Raw genomic sequence first — 17,923 nt, 5'->3', positions numbered from 1 at the left:
GCAAAAAGTTTACATCACAAGACAGAACAATCAACATCGCAAGGCATATTTACCATTACAAATATATAAAATAAATTAAAAATGTTACCACTGCAACAAGGAGCAAGGAGCAGTACAAAAGATCTACATCAAAGGACAAACAAAACATTATGAAAATAAATGTTTTAAAAATTAAGTAAAGAGAGATTCAGCTATTTTACTTTGATTTCTGAAGTATTTGATGCTTTGAGCCACTTTCTCTACCTCAGAAAGAAACATCTAAAAGAGGGTCTGCACTTTTTCCACTCACAGCAATGAATATGACATTTACCCATTAGTAAAATAAAGTTCACAACATCAGAGAAAGAAAAATGTAAATCAGCTTTGTAAAATAAAATATCTTCTAGAACAATAGGGGGGACTGAAATCATCTTTAATGAAAGCCAAGGATGGATGTCAAACCAGAATTAAAAAGTAAATTCACAAGAAAAAAAAAGTGATCGAGTGTTTCTGGAGCAGATCTACACTTGTCAACATCAAAGTTAAATCTTTTTTGAATAAACTAATTCACAGGATATATCCTGAATAAAATTCTGTAATGAGTTTCCTTAACCTCAGGTGCTACAGGATATTTAAGAGAAAAGGTAAAAGCTTTGTCCTCTACTAAGGGTTTAACAACTCCTAGATGATGACACTTAAAATCACCAATGATAAGCGTTTAAATTGTTTGTAAATAAGCTTGATGTTACATTTACCATCGAAAATGTCAACATTTGATATTTTTAAAAATGGAAGAAAAGTTACAAGTATACATGGGAGATCAAAACAATTACTTTGAATTAACCTAAACAAAGCAATAGGTATAGCCTCGCAAATTTCAGTATAACCTTTATCTGTGATTTTAACTCTATATTTATTTAATAATCCGTTTTGAGATAGTAGCAGTCAATTTTTGTCTAACAAATCATTAATAAATATAATGCCTTTATTGTACCAGTCACTTTTAAACAGTGATTTTCTGTTAATAATAACAGCCTTTTTATTCCAAAGAGTGGATTTATGAGGGAAAAATTATGGGTAAATATAATTTTCCAAAAAAGTAGTGCTCGCTTATGAAAATTAGACAGCGTCAAAGGAAGTTTTGAACAATCATAATCATATCTTAATACAAATTCAAGGCCACCATTTTTTTAAACAAATTATTTGGGATATGATACAATATTGAATAAGGCTTAGCTGAACACTCTTTCAGTCATTTAACTTTAAAAGTGCCATGAAGACATTCAAAATCGATTGCTTTTAAACCTCCATATTCATACTCTTTGATCATATGATTCTTAGGTAAATAATGTGATTTATTTTTCCAAATAAATTTAAATAATATTGAATTTATAGATTTAACTATTTTGGGAGGAGTATATAAAGGATAAGTTAAATATATAATTTTAGATAATCCCAGTCAAAAGAATTCTACCCAATATGGAAAGGTCTCTAGCTAGACAATGATTTAGGGATTTTTTTCACGCCATCCATTTTAATATTAAAATTTGCACATTCTCTATTAACAGAATTTTTGGTGATGGTAACTCCCTAGTATTTAACTTCTTCTTTTACTAGAATGCACTCTAATTCTCTTAAAGTACAATTCTGAATAGTTAATATTCCACATTTCCTTAGGTTTAAGGTGAATTCAGAAGCTTTAGGAAACAGAAATTTTGACAAGAGCTAAAGGGAGCACCTCCCTTTTTTTTTAAAGAATTAATAGAGTGTCATCAGCAAACTGACTTAAACTAAAAGTCCTACCAAGTATATCAATACCTAAAGTGTACTCTGTTTTTTTTTTCAATATAATGACATAAGTTCAACAGCTATATTAAAAAGAAAAGGTGAGATGGGACATCCTTGATGGATTCCTCTTTTGATGTAAACTCTAGGAGATGCTCCTGAATTCAGAGATTTACTACTGATTATATCAGTATAGAACATGGAAATTACCCTACAAAAGCTCGGACTAAACCCAAAAGGTTCTAAAGATTTTCTAAAGACAAAAAAGGATGCTCAAGGGTATCAAATGCCTTGAAAAAGTCTAGAAATAGAAATAAACTTGTCTGAGGAATTAAATACCTATAATTGAGCATATCAAGTATCAGTCTGATATGATTGTGAATACTTCTCCCTTTAATGAAAGCTGATTGTGTTTCACTAATTATCTCGCCTATACCTTTTTTGAGTCTATTGGCAAATACATGAGAGAGCAATTTAAAATCATTGGACAAAAGAGTTATGGGTCTCCAATTGTCTAAAAATAATTGGCCTTTGCTTGGCTTTGGAACTAAATGATTAAACCCTGCTTCATAGAAGTCGATAGTTCTCTTTCTCTATACATTCCTTAAGTGCTTCAAAAACTAAAAATCCCATCTCTGGCCAAAAATGTTTATAAATCTCAACTGTGATTTCGTCTATACCTGGGGATTTTCCATTGAACATTTCAGAAATAGCAACATCAAGTTCAGAGATAACAATTTCAGATTCCATCATTTCACAGAAGCAGTCATCTATAATAGAAACTTTATCTTTTGAAAAGGAAAAGAAAAAGTCACAATCACTCTCATTAAATTTTGATTTACATAATAATATGAATAGATGTGATCATCAATCAAAGTTTTCTCTTCACTTAAATTGTTATTTATACTAAGTTTATTAATAGTTTTTGAAGATTGTCTATGCTTTACTTAATAAAAAAAATATATATATGAAGAATTTTTCTCCCCCTCCTCTATCCATTTCACTCTAGATCGTAAAGCTCCTTTAGCTTTCTCTGTATAATAGTAATCTAACTCTGATGGCAAAATACGAAGTTCATTTTGTTTTATATCTCCAAGAAAATCTTTATCACCAAGGTCATTTAATCTAGATAAAACTGTTAACTGTCTTTTTTTCCTAAGAGAGGAAAACAATAGCTCATTACAGCAGAGCCATTTTTAACCTGATTCATTTTCAATTTGAGAAGAGCAGGTGGCAAAAGAAAAAGAAAGTAGAAGCTGGTAGGTTGCTGGTTCGAGCCTCGGTTCAGTTGGCGTTTCTGTGTGGAGTTTGCATGTTCTCCCTGCATTCGTGTGAGTTTACTCCGGGTGCTCCGGTTTCCCCCACAGTCTAAAGACAATCGGTACAGGTGAATTGGATAGGCTAAATTGTCCATAGTGTATGAGTGTGTGTGTAAATGTGTGTGTGGGTGTTTACCAGAGACGGGTTGCAGCTGGAAGGGCATCCACTGCGTAAAAACTTGCTGGATAAGTTGGCGGTTCATTCTGCTGTGGCGACCCCAGATTAATAAAGGGACAAAGCCGACAAAAAAATGAAGACATTTTTGTACTTCTATAGTTAAATTGATCATTTGAGTCTTGGATTTTCTAACTAGCACTCTTGTACGGTGGCCGGGAAGTGCAAAAACAACATTATAAAGTTTGAAACACTTTTACAAAGCTCGAGACAAAATTAAATTTTGAAAAACACTTTTACTTATCATCAGACACAATTACATAGGAAAAACAATTTTACAAAGAACGAAACAAATTTACATTTTAGAAAACAAATTAACAAGACGCAAAACACTTCTACAAATCCCAAAACATATTTACAATTAGATTCCCTACGGAAAGGGAATGTACAACACACCGGAAGTGACATAGAATGTACCACACACTGGTAGTGAACCGGAATGTAACACACACACACTGGAAAATATCAATAATATCCAGCTCGTGTGTGACTTTGTAGACAGGTTACCACAAGTCTACAACTATAAAAATCATGGTTTGACTAACTGTGATAAAACATATTAGAGCTATTCTGAGAAAATATCAGCGTAAGAGTGCATAGAAACATGTAAATGCAAGTACATGGAAACACTTGTTGACTGATAAGATAACAAAACCAAGTTTAACTTGTACAGTGGAGTAGCTCGGTTGGATAAATCGGTTGATACTCATGTAGAACCTTGTGACTTGGGTTCGAATCCCGTTGATGACATGTCATTTATATTTATTTCTTTAGATTAATTTTGGTTTATGCTGTTCTGCCACACAAATATTAAATCAACAATGTTTACACTGACACCAAGTAATAAGAATCTTTATTTGGTATGGGCATGTTGCTGTGAAAAAGTGACGAATCTGCCAATCTGCAAACGTGAATAGTTTGCACATCTGAAAGGGGGCCTCAGTTAACACGGACACCAGTTAAACCATAACACAGGCTTCCATCAGTTTACTGTTAAGAGTCCTCAAGCAGAGGTTTACACCATGTAGACTTGACATCATGTTCACGATTACAGCGTACGAGTGGATCTCGTAAAAATATTGAACACATTGATGCAGCATGTCTGGTGTTTCCGTCTGTTTTGCGTCCTTTATAAACTCTAAACACCGACCACACGTAAAGCAAAACTGTGTTAAGCTGCTCATGTGTTTGCCACAAAACGGGCAAAACAACCCTCGACCGCTGTCCTATGTAATTGTGTCTGATGATAGGTAAACATGTTTTTCAAAATTTAAATTTGTCTCGAGCTTTGTAAAAGTGTTTTAAACTTTGTAATGTTGTTTTGCACTTCCCGGCCACCGTACCCTTGGGCCTCCATAATCATGACACTGAAGACTAATCATGCGTACAATTCAGGCTTAAACGTGAATAAATAAAATTTTAAACAACATTTAATAAAAGAACAGTGATTTAAAAAAAATAGTGAGCACAATAAGCTTATTATAAAATATGCCAAACTTTTAAAGGGGCTGTATATTATAGTATTTACAACTATTTGTTGTAAAACATCTTTTTTTTTTTTTACATGGGTTGAAACCTTTGTTGAACTCACCTGTTTCTGATGTTTACTGGGGAGTCTGGCAACTGTGCAGAAAAAAAAGATCACTGTATTAAGTAGTTTGAGGGGACATGTGGTACATTGTCCAGTGGCTCCCAGTCCTTCAGCATCTCTGTACATGTTGTCGGTGGAGCTGGTGGTACTGCTGATGCTGGTTGTGGCCAAAATCAAAGTGGGAACTATAGTAAAAGTTCAGTGGCATCTGAGGTAACAGGTGGATATTCTATTGATGGAGCAGGTGGAAGGAGTGGCTTTGGTGCTTGTGATCTCATCAAAATTAAATGGAAACTTGTTAAAATAGATTATAATCACATTTGACTTTTTTCACTTGAAATGACAATCTTTTTGCTAAATTAAAATTATTCAACCCATTCTTTAAACAGGGTTTTGCTTGTCACCCTAAAGAGTTTAAAACAATAATTAATATTATCCCTAAAAACATCACAGTATTGATCAGAGGTTTTCTTTCACACTATTCTGTAATGTTCTCTCTTCCATCTATATTTTTTAGAGATCCAAAATGTAATAATAAGTTTTAAAGGAATATTCTTATCCAAAGGCTTCATCCTAATCAGCTCAGACCTCATTTATTTAGGAATTTATTTAGAAAAATAAATTCCTAAAAAAACCTCATTTATTTAGAAAAATAAGACAAGTTACATTTCTTATTCAATTCTCCACCAAAATTAAAGAACTTTAGTTTAAATGATTAATGATGTGTATTAAGTAGTTAATTAATTAATTAAGTAGTTAATAACCGTTTATGCTTTGCAAAAAATATTCATTTATAAATATATAAATTTATAAATGTTGTTTTTTAAACCTTTTAAAGGGTGACAATGAGATTAATAGACCCATACTATTTTAAAAAAGTATCCTTTTTCGGTTTTTATTTTGCCCACCTAACATTGCTGTTAGTAATAGTAGTCACACACACACACATATATGTGTGTGTGTATATATATATATATATATATATATAAAGGGTGGAGCCGAACCCGAATACGGTATTCGGAAAGGCACGAATAGCGTGTTTTTACGAATACTTATTTCGAACAAATACTTGAAAAAATTATTTGTATTCGGGAGCAAGAAAAACACTATATCAAAAAGCAGCGTTTCCTCATGAGACCACAGTGCATGCCCGCGTGAGTGAGAGAGAGAGAGAGAGCGAGAGAGACGCTCAGTCGGAGGGTGGGGCGGAGGTGTCTGGCACAATCTTCTCCACAGATACAGACAGAGAAGGCTCGGCTGAGCGAAAAAAATACTTTACTGCATCACTATTTTTGTTAAATAGAATTTTGTACCTTAATTGGGTTCCAGATGCAGTTTATAAACTTGTAGCGGAGTTTGCTCGGGATCGGGAAGTTTGCAATTGGGTGCTCTCTGTTTACGCAACGTTAGCTCTGTTAGCGTGGTAATTTAGACAATAGACTGTTGACAGAGTAACGTTAACGTTCGTTTATAAAGGTTAAAATGATGCTTGTGCTGTTGTGTCGAATAGTATGCACTTATGGGAGTTATATGGTACGTCTACATTACTGTCTTTTGCAGACAGCAAGATATATGCTATAGGCTAGTTAACCTTAGCATAGCTTCCCGTCACTTTTTATTACCTTGAAACTCCTCAAATACATTTGGGCACCCGAATAGAAAAAGAGTGAGACTGCTGCTGAGCCATTTCTTGGTCCTCCATCAGTCAAAAAAACAAAACAAAAAAAACAAAATCATGTCAAAATCACCGGAGTACCCGGAGGAAACCCACGCCAACATGGGGAGAACCCAGTCAGGGCTCGAACCAGCAACCTTCTTGCTGTGAGGCGACAGTGGTACTCACTGTGCCACCGCGCAACCTTCTATGTAATGTATTATCACATGCACTAAAAGCATCCTCTTCTGATACTGTCTGTGAAACCCCCACAAGCATCAATCCCCTCAATCAGCACAGCTATGCTCTGCTAAATCCTCCACAAGCACCAAACCATCAACACAGCCACATTCTGCCCCAGCAAGTCAGTTTCAAACATAAAAACAAAAAAACTTTGTGTCTGTTTTGTGGCAGGCAGATGATAATAGCAGGGCTGTATCTTTTAGTATTATATAGAATACTTTTGTTCTGCCAGATCTCCCAGGCAGGGTTTTATTTAGATTTATTTAGTTAATTTTACTATTTGGAATTCTGTCCATTGGAAAAAAGTTCTTTCAGAAGAAGAACAGTTTTTTGAAGTATTGTTTGTTTTTATTCTGTCTATTCAGTGTCCTTCAATACGAACGGTGGTGGTGGGGTTCATAACATTCACAATGGTATTTTATTAATTGTTGGTTTAACCATGGATGAGATAATGGCTTCTATGTTATTTTCTTTTCAATTACATTTCTTGTCACATGTTCAAAAACAACAGCCAATATTGCATGTCTATAATTTATATAATGGGTATAATTAAACAATACTTTCACTATAATGTAAATTAGAAGTGTAATAGAAAAAATATATATTTTTGCGCCATTTTGAATTTTACTCGAATACAAATACAAATACAAATACTTTTCCCCCCTCAACAAATACAAATACTGGCTGCTCCGCACATCCCTAATATATATATATATATATATATATATATATATATATATATATATATATATATATATATATATATATATATATATATATATATAATTTGAATGAACAGATAGCTGAAGTGCTTCAGTAATCTCTTGAGCACTGGAATTAGCTTGTAAGCTAACAAATCACTCATATTCTCATTCACAATAGAGATACTGGGTTTCCCATACACAGATTTATTTGTAGTAATGTGGGAGTTTTCACAAGAACATTTCTTCAAAGGAAACCAGTTGTTTACAGAAAGTTTAATTGTCTTCATGAGGAAAACTTTTTTATTTTCTAAAATCAGTCCATCAAAATAAAAGTGTAGTGTTTTGAAACCAAAGTCTTCATTTGTTACCCACAACACATCAAGATTGATCAAGTCAAAATCTCATAATCTGACACAAATCTGATCTGTGGTAAAAGGCAAATGGCATTGTGTAGTCTGATCGGGGCTTTATGGAGTCTGCATCAGTCTCTCACTGTCATTTCAAGTTCACACTGGCCGAGTTTATGTGGACTTTCATTCACCAACAAGTTTTGTGAAACTGCAGACAAAAGCCTAAAATTAGAGGCAAATTGGTGTTTGTTCAAGGGAGTGAAAATCAAACAATGTGAATAATTAAAAACAAAATCTAAGGGTGTAGGACAGTTTTCTCTGCATCTCAGTGCATTTCAGTTCATAATAACTTGAAACACATATAAAGTTATTTTGCTTTCTTGCAAAGAAGAAGTAGAAACTCTCACAACCTGGCACATCTTCACCCCTCTTCAGTTATTGAGTTTAAATCTTCAGGTTCAAAGGGTTTCATTTCAGTAACTTGAGATGTATTCAAGAGTTCACACTTGTCCCGAGATGCTATCCCATGCTATCCCGGGAAAGCCTTAAGCTCTGCTGGACATTTTTTCTCTCCATTGTGAAGCTTCATGTGATTGACGAGGCTTCTTTTATATTTAAAGCCCTTTCCACACTCACTGCATCGAAAACGCTCGCCTGAGTGAATCTTCATGTGTTGCTTTATGGAGTCTTTGCATGAGAGACTCTTTCCACACTGATCACATGTAAACACTGTGGTTCCAGTGTGACCATTGGTGTGATTCATGAGCCTAGCTTTGGTTGTGAAGCTCTTTCCACAAAGAGCACATGCAAATGGCTTCTCTCCGGTGTGACTTATCATGTGGTGATCGAGTGTGTTTTTACATCTGAAACTTTTACCACACTCTGTGCATGTGTAAGGTTTCTCTCCAGTGTGAATTCTCATGTGGATGGTAAGGTTTTGTTTTTGAGAAAAACCTTTCCCACACTGTGTGCAAATAAAGCTTCTCTCTCCAGTGTGAGTTCTCATGTGGACTTCAAGGTTGCCATTTTGCTTATAGCTCTTTCCACACTGAGGGCAAGAGTAAGGCTCCTCCCCAGTGTGAATTCTCATGTGCGCTGCCAAGTTTCCTGTAGTATAGAAGCTTTTCCCACACTGTTGGCATGCGTACGGCCTCTCTCCAGTGTGAATTCTCATGTGCACTGTTAAGTTTCCTATAGTATAGAAGCTTTTTCCACACTCTTCGCAGGTGTAAGGTTTCTCCCCTGTGTGAACTCTCATGTGAACATCAAGGTATGACCTTTGACTGAAACTCTTTCTACACCGTTTACAGCTGAAATTACACCCAGATTTGGATTTCCGAGGTCTTCCACGTGATGAAGTCTTTTTAGTCAGTGTGGGTTTTTCGTCAGTCGTTATTTCTTGTTGTTTCTCTTCCATTTCATTCCATTGATGAGTCTCTTCTTTCAGCACCATCAGGTCTTAAAAGAACAAAAAAAGTGAACTTTAGTATGAAAGCACAAAGTGGTAAGCATGATATGGATATTTACCCCAAATATTAAAGGGACTCTACCATTTACTCTCCATCATGTGCTTTTAAACATTTCCTTTCTTCTGGAACACAAAGTGAGCCAGAATTTTTATCACAATATCTTATTTTGTGTTCAACAGAATTGAGAAACTCATCAAGGTTTAAAACCACACAATGGAAAGTAAATGGTGAGGCTATTTTCATTTTTGGGTCAGAAATACCTTTAAAGAGTTCCTATTATGAACCTTTTTTACAAGATGTAAAGTAAGTCTTTAGTGTTTCCAGAATGTATCTGAGGTTTCAGCTCAAAATCAGATCATATACCTTGCAGAATATTTCATTTTGGAGGTCAGAGGAAAACCAAGCTCTTTTTGTGCCTGTGGCTTTAAATGCAAATGATCAAACGCACTCGCTCTAGATTACTCATGTTGTGTTCCCTCATGTGCATCTCTTTCTTGGAAAACCTGATTGACACAAATCCTGCAAGTTCATAGCAAGTGCGCATAATTCAGCTTATATTTGTGAGTTTGCATTATTGTATATAACTTATGCAAATGTTTTCCGGTACTGGTTTGCAGCTGGACAGGTATCCGCTGTTTAAAACATATGCTTGATAAGTTGGTGGTTCATTCCACTGTGGCGACCCCTGATGAATAAAGGGACTAAGCCGAAGGAAAATGAATGAATGAACTTTTGCAAATGCTTAATGCCATGTTTGCTGTAAACTGGAGTGATGAGAAGATGACAAACTTTGCTACTTGTTTTCATTCATTTGTACTTTTGTCTTTGTTTTCTTGCCTTTGCGTATATCCTGAGGCTTAGCTGAAGACCTATATGATGACATTTTATACCCGACAAGATGCAGAAATGCCATTTAAAAAAAGGTTATCTGCTTTTTGTCCAATCGGGGACAGTGACAACAAAAATATACAAATAATAATGTTAACTCGGGTTTTGCGAATGTGAACTGTCTGTTAATGAACATCCAGGATTATTTTATAACCCCAGGCATAGCATGAGCAGTGCGAAACGTATTTACAGGTAACCCAGGATTCTGTTTATCCAGGGTTAGAATGACCCAGGGTTAACAATTTCAAGTGTAAAAATTCCTAAGAATACTTAGCATCAGCTCTCAGAATAAGTGTAGTACAACGACAAACAGCAACATACAAAAATTCTCAATCATGTCATAGTGACCTGATCTCATTTGCTATTGATTTAAAACTTACTATTCAGTTGCCTATTGGAGAAATGACATGGAATAATGAACGGCTATACATGTTCATGACTATACATACAAAGAAAAACAATAAAATAAGAAAATATGACTTTGCAACATCAAGCAGCATTAGGCATGGGCCAGTATAAGATTCTGACAGTATGATAAGCTTGAATAAAAATATCATGGTTTTAAGGTACTGTGATTACTGCTCTAAATATATTCTTTTTAAATGTCTGGGTAAAAAAACAATGAGATTTAAGACCTACAGCAAAATATTTCACTAAATTTAGGACTTTTTAAGGCCTAAAATTTTGATTTTGGAAATCAAGACATTTTAAGACTCCACGGAAACCCTCTTTATACACAATAGTCCTGGTAATTAGTTATTATAATAATGATGTAATTCTAACTTAGATACTATCTGTGAGAACTAGAAACTAGAACTAGAAGCAAGTTTAAACCCATGAAGAAGTTGATGAAAAAAGGGGAATTGTGATCAACGTGACATATGCAAACATATTCCTGTCTTTCAATGAGTGCTTATGTGCATTTAGGAGAACTAGGCAGCACACTAAGGGCTGCAAGATGGATTTAATTTAGTATTCTTATTATTAAAATATATCTGAATGAAAGGCGAAGCAGTGGCGCAGTAGGTAGTGCTGTCGCCTCACAGCAAGAAGGTCACTGGGTCGAACCTTGGCTCAGTTGACGTTTCTGTGTGGAGTCCCTGCCTTTGTGTGGGTTTTCTCCGGGTGCTCTGGTTTCCCTTACAGTCCAAAGACATGTGGTACAGGTGAATTGGGTAGGCTAAATTGTTTGTAGTGCATGAGTGTGTGTGGATGTTTCCCAGAGATGGGTTGCAGCTGGAAAGGCATCCGCTGTGTAAAAACTTGCTGGATAAGCTGACAAGAAAATGAATAAATGAATGAATATCTGAATGGGGATCAAATGACTGAGTTAGTCTTTTAGGCCCCGTTTACACTGATGCGTTTTCGTTTTAAAATGCATAAGTTTTGCTATGGTTATTAGTTTTTGACTGCCGAAAACTGAGCTGTTTTCAATCTAAAACACTGCTGCTCCAGTGTGGATGGGGGAAAACAGAGGCAGGGCTGCCGACATTCGCCTATCTGATTGGGGCTTTTCCTCAATATTAAGTAGCCTAATGTTACACAGAGTTCAGCCCTGCATCCTCTTCTTGCAAGTTCAGACTTCGCAAGTTTGATCAAGGCTGCAGTCTCCCCCTCCTCTGTTTGATATGGAAAACAGCCTACCGAGGACATGGGTAAATCTTTAAAGGAAACAGTGTACTTTATGACTTTATTCACATTACCCTGGCTACGTTGTTTCACTTTCTCAACAATAAAATGAAAACATGATTTAAGGAACTGCCTATTTTCATTTTGATATTAGCAACTTAACAGACAGCAGAAATGTTGTGGCGTCGTGCTGCATTTATGAGCGTCATCTTTACTGTGTGGATATTTATAACAAAATGGAGCCTATAACAACTGCCTCTTTTCAATTTCAGTGATAATATGAAACATACCCTCTCTTTTGCTAAATATCAGTTTTACTAATCGATAAAGGCCATTATAAAAGTATAACAGACAATAAGTTTATACATCTGGGTAGATAGGCTGCATAGATTGCCTGAGAGTGTGTGTGGTCACGTGATGTGCGTTTTTAGTGTTTTGGTGTGGACAGAGAGCTGTTCAGAAACGCTCAGTGGACTGCTAGTGTGGACATCGTTTTAAAACTAAAATGCACTAGTGTAAAAGGGGCCTGAGAATAAAAATTAACCTGTTTGTTCTTGCAGATCTTCCTGTTTGATTCTGAATGTTTCTTCAATTTTCACATCTTCACTCTCCTGTTTAATAAACGCCATCTTTATAACAGTGTGGAGATCAGTCGATTCTGGAGGAGTTTTTCTCTGCGTTTGGACACTTTATCCTGTTTAAAATAAACAAAACAAAAAAATGTCCTGTTTAAAATAAATAAAACAATGAACAGAAACAAAATAAATTCTCTTTAACACTTAACTACTTAAACAGTTTCTTTATATAAGAGTAATTAACAAAAAGAAATCAGGTAAAACGTTCCTTTAAAACACTTACTACACACTTTTCTGTTACTTTATTTTAAATAAAAGCCCTTGGTTACTGAGAATAAAATAGTACTAAGTTGTATAAAGGGTTAAAATGATATTTCCAACAGCAGTAACATAATTTAACATCATATAAAAAACGAAAACTTTAACTTTAAATCGGTTTATATCTGTAAACGTTTTAAAACAAACCTTACTCCAGTTGAATTACAGCGCTGAAGCGGCGCCGCCTGATGACGTCACACCACATGACAAAATAAAAGTCTTTATTGTTAAGCTTTTTTGCCACTTACTGTCATGACTAGGGCCAGATGGAATCTGCAGATGTTTTTTGCTATTTCTGCTGAAAAGTTTGGTAGAAATCTGCGGATTTCTGCAGAATGATTTTGGAAGTATCATAACTAAAACCTTAATATGGGAAATAAAAATAATACCTTTTTTACTTTTATTTAATGTTTACAATGCAAATCCAAATAGATTCACCTTATTTGGTAAACAAAGCAAGTCTCTCATATATCTACTAAAAGAGAGAAAATATTACATTACAAACTGCAATGTACCTTAATCCGATTAACATTTTCATATTAGTCAATAATATTACTGTAATTAATTTTAAAACTGATTAAATTTAGATGTACACATATTTACTCAAAGTAAATAAACAGAATTAATGATGGGCTAAAAATCTGCGGAATTCTGTGGAAAATCTGCGGAATTCTGCAGGAATTCTGCATTCTTTTTTTCTATGGTTGCATCTGCATTTTATTTTCTGTGATAGGCATATTGAATCTTTCTCATTTATTTCAATAAAGTTGCTCTTTAAACAGCTTATAAGCATTGTGATTTAAACCTGTATTTTGACAGGTTGTTATTATGTTATTATAATTGTTATTATGCACATCTGAAATCAAATACATTTTTACTCTAATGAAAAATACATATTGAAATAGAACAAAAATAGACAAATGTATTTAATATTCCACAGTTTTATTTTTTGAGTAATTAGTTTTCACTTGTAGGGATAGTTTACAGTTTAACCCAAAGAATGACCAGTCTGGTAGATGAAGAAGAGCCGGAGTCAGAGATTTAAAAAAAATAAATTAAGTTTACTGAAGATAGTTTGCAGTTTCATTCGCAGAAGCCAGCTTCAACACTCTCAATGAGTTCCTAGGCCGCTCTGCTTACAGTTTCAACAATCGAACAATTATACTCTTTACACAAGTCTAGAAAGGGTGGGATCCAGGTAAACAGTTCTCATTGGTTACAACAGAAATAGACAATTCTAAATACATGCGTCAAAGAAACATAGTATCTACTTCCAGATATGGATGGCCTTAATGTGTGCGTCAAAGAAAGCCTTGTATTTGTATCCAGATATGGATGGCGACCTGATGCCTAGAGGTGAGGTCGCCCTAAGTTATTAGGAGCTGATCTCCAACCTGTAAAAAGCTAAACCAGGAACACAATAGACACAAAAGACCATCTGTGTTAAAGACTCCAAGGATGTTTCTTGTACGTTCAGCTGTGTTATCAGGCTGGTTCAAGACTGTTTTCCATCAACAGTCTGCTGCAATATCTTGGCTACACACAGTCTGTCTCCACACAAAAAGGAATTACATTACTATTAATTATACTCAAAAACAGATCAATCAAACAGCTATAAAATTATAGGCAATATATCAGGACAATAAAACAGGTGTCTTCTTCTCCTCTGTATTGGACCTCCAATCATAAGACCAGATGGAGAGAGAGAGAGAGAGGTCTCCATGACCTATGACCTGGTTTGTGTGTCTCCTGAAAACAAAGTTAAAATAGACAGGCAAAAAGAGAAACAAGGACACAGAACATTCTTACAGTAAGCAGTTTTAACTTATTCGTTAGTTAAAATCCATTCACAGTTAAATACTGAGAAACAGGATGATGAAAAGGGTAAACGTTGGTCCATGATGAGACAGATTGGAAAGCAGAAATCCGAATCCTTCAGTCCCCCCTTTTGACCCGAATGGAGTCCAAACTCCGCTTCCGGTCAACCAGTGAGGTCACTAAGGAGAGTGAAAGTAATGACTCATGCTCCCTTAATAAGTTCGCAGAGTTTTCTTCACCCCTTCTTGGACAAGCTGAAACCTAAAAATTCCAGTCCCCAAGCTAAGGGCTCTTTCACTCTCCACCCACAAAAGGAGTTCACGCTTCTCATCATCGGTGGGATTAAGGGTCCTGCAAGCAGAAGTGAAAACATACAAAAAAACAACAACAGCGGACCAAAGTCCAGAATGTGAACACAAATGAGCAAGCCCTAAAAGTCCTCCAGAAGTAAACAACTCATAATTTCCATCGATACTTCCTCTGATGCATCTACAACTTGCTCCAACTCTAAATCCAAACATACAGGCTAATTCTAGTGCTCAGAGATCCTCTGATCAGACACAAAAGGTCATCCACTCGACCTAAGCCACACAGGATTCAAATTCATGACCTGCAAAAACATCTTTATCTTCACCAGTTTTAAAACCTTCATCTGCATGTTCTGTAACTTCAAATTAGAATAATGAAGCATTTTTACATTAACACACATTAAACATGCCAACAGCACAATAGTCCAATTCAGCACCATTACCATGTTTAATTATCACCTCCAAGTCCACTTAAAATATATTTTTATTCAAATAATGATGTGATTGTGGTGATGCAACACATTTCTCTGTATCATTGATAGGAAGTGTACAAGCACCCTTGTCCTGGCCATAATGAGCCAAATTCACCTTCACAGTTAACAAACTAATATCAAATCCACTCTCTGGAAGCCGGGCTAAATGAATTGAGCTAGACCCTCAGTCACCTCAAAGAGACTAGATATAGATATTACCTGTTACCTAAAGACCAAGAAAGATGTAATGGTTTTTACAAACTATTAATCCAAGTCATTAACAAGCAATAAGAGGGATTGTGAATCCATTTCTTTTGTTCCCACGTTTTAGGGGTTTAACAAAATCTTAGTCAAATTCAACAAAGATCAAACCCGAGTAATTCAAACTCAAGCATCTTTTAACAGAAATAAGACTAAACCTTATAATTTTCTTCTCAACTTGTCATTTGTACCATTTACTTTACTCTGACTAAACCATTCAACATAATCAGAAGCAAACAGTATGATTTTGTATAAAATTCATTCGATTCTTACTGTCTGGTCAATTAGAAATGCTCACATGTTAGCTATTTGCTCAAACTTTTGATTATTTGAAAATCTTTCATACATGTCATTTGACAGTGAAACCTGTTTGAAAGCATTACCAATTGAACAAGAACAGACTGATTTAACAACTCTTTTACCACATATAATCAAGACTCTTGCTTGGATATGGACTACTAAATTTTCATTTAAAGACAGTCTATTCACAATAATAATATTGACTTGAGTTGACTTGACTGCTTAAAAATGCTGTTAAAGTTCACGCTGCACTTCTGTTTACTAAAATGTTAATTTTCGCTGCAGTAGTATAAATACTTCTTACTGAATTCAACCATCAGATGCAAACACTTTTTATCTCTCTGTTTTACACAACATCCAAACAATTATGTTCCTCTACCATTGAGGACACACACACACATAGACAGCGTGATTTACTGCAGCATTTGCCTTTAACACAAATGACTTCAACTCAATTCTCTGCTTATTTTTCCTATGCTAGAGTGAGGATGCTTTCTGGACTATTGTGGTTAGTGACTTAGCCAATGTCACTGTTTAAATGCCATCAAGTCTAAAATATGTAACATTAATATTCAGATAGCAAAGAATTAACTGTAATTAACCTTTGAACTTCTCAGTCAATTTAGACATGGGTTTGTAACCTGATATGGATGGCAGTCTTCAATTTCACAGCTATAAGCTAATAAAACTTGTTTTAAAATTATTATTATTCCAGAGAGTAATCTGAATCAGGAAAAGAAGTCATTATTAACGATTGCAAACAGAGCTGGATAACCCATCCATTTAAAGCTCATCTCATGTTCTGCATCATCTTTTCATCAGATTCACTCAGCATTATTGACTTCTGCAATGTCTGGCATTTCGCTTATACAATCTGTAATAATATAACACTCATTCTAGAGGTTAGTGACAATATTCATACAACAGGGACGAATCATTCCCTCAGGACAATAAGCATTATTGTACCATAGATATGAATATTGTGACAGCTCATCACTAAGTTTGCTTTTGGTGTTGAACTCGCACACATTTATTCTTAAAATTCTGTGTCCAGTTTCAACTGGATTTACATGACCTTTTATCAAGTTTCAAAGTTTCCCTGTTCATAATCAGTGTCTTTTTTGAGACAATCAGCTGGTGCATATTGTTTTCTTACTATCGTTGCTAAGCAAGTCGATAACAGAAACAAAACACAACTCATGGCTTCACTCAAACAGTCTCTGTCTCTCTGTTTCATGCACATAAATTTTCAATAGTCTTAGACTATAACATTAAAATTATTACAATACAGAATCTTTAATCATTCACTAATGTTCCAAATGTCAAAACTTTTTGTCTCTCAAAACTCAGTTGGAACTATTTAAAGACTAAGAGAATTTCTTGTAATTATTTTACCTTAACTGCTTAGTTCCATTCAGCTGTGTTATCCAAACCATCTCACAGCCAGTTTTTATCTTTAGCCAGCACCATCTCGAAAATGTCCTTTGCCATGAATAAGGACCTGCATCAGTAAAATACTATAAAAAAACTGACACATCAGTTAAAAATCATCTCAGCTTCACATTCAGGAATTCAGCATTCTTAAAATTCAGACATATAAAATATCCAGTGCTGTTAAAGCAGCCAACCACATTGATATTGGTAAAATTTAAGAAACTTTACTGTCTCCAATGGTTCTTGAAAGCCCATTGCCATTATCTTTTTACCAATCATCTCCTTCAGGGTATCATACCCTGGCTTAGTCCGTTGATGCTTGTCACAAGGACAGACATGTCCTCAATAAAGGCAGGATTCTCGTAATCAGGTCTGAACGGGGCCACCGAGGCAGATTACTGTAACTTCAAACAGTTCCCCTCTAAGGATGCTTTAGCCGATAGAGCATCACCCCAGTCCAGCACCATCTTTCACATTAAACATTCCCCTTTTCAGGTAGATGCCCCGGGGTTTACGAGGGGTCCCATGCCTTAGGTTGTTTTCCGCTTTGGCCAAAGGAAAATCTTACCCGTCTTAGGGAACCCCCCTTCGTGCCTACCGGTCAACTGCCACTCACACTGCAAGCTCCTGTGCAGGCTTCCTCCTTGATT

General features: G+C 35.4%; 3 protein-coding genes across 6 annotated transcripts in view; 1 reads left to right on the top strand and 2 right to left on the bottom strand.

The window, feature by feature from the left end:
• LOC100537530 (uncharacterized) overlaps positions 1 to 17,923 on the bottom strand; it is an 858,077-nt gene that overhangs the window by 190,591 nt on the left and 649,563 nt on the right. The window lies entirely within an intron of this gene.
• The window catches only part of LOC137491106 (uncharacterized), a 1,257,671-nt gene that overhangs the window by 1,186,909 nt on the left and 52,839 nt on the right, over positions 1 to 17,923 (top strand). The gene's annotated exons all lie outside the window — the stretch shown is intronic.
• Positions 7,639 to 12,880, bottom strand: LOC141381822 (uncharacterized). Of its 3 annotated transcripts, none has more exons than XM_073948824.1 (3): positions 12,827 to 12,880; positions 12,331 to 12,480; positions 7,639 to 9,258 (listed from the first exon to the last, which is right to left on the bottom strand). In XM_073948824.1, exons 2-3 carry the CDS (start codon positions 12,413 to 12,415, stop codon positions 8,330 to 8,332), a joined length of 1,014 nt encoding a protein of 337 aa, XP_073804925.1. In that variant the 5' UTR covers positions 12,416 to 12,480; positions 12,827 to 12,880; the 3' UTR covers positions 7,639 to 8,329. The 3 variants fall into 3 exon arrangements, with proteins under 3 accessions (XP_073804925.1, XP_073804927.1, XP_073804926.1); XM_073948826.1 differs by having other exon boundaries at positions 12,331 to 12,511; positions 12,832 to 12,880; XM_073948825.1 differs by having other exon boundaries at positions 12,832 to 12,880.

This window comes from Danio rerio, chromosome 4, assembly GCF_049306965.1.
Source record: "Danio rerio strain Tuebingen ecotype United States chromosome 4, GRCz12tu, whole genome shotgun sequence".
In the NCBI taxonomy this organism is placed as follows: domain Eukaryota; kingdom Metazoa; phylum Chordata; class Actinopteri; order Cypriniformes; family Danionidae; genus Danio; species Danio rerio.
This window is presented reverse-complemented; position numbering and strand designations above follow the sequence as displayed.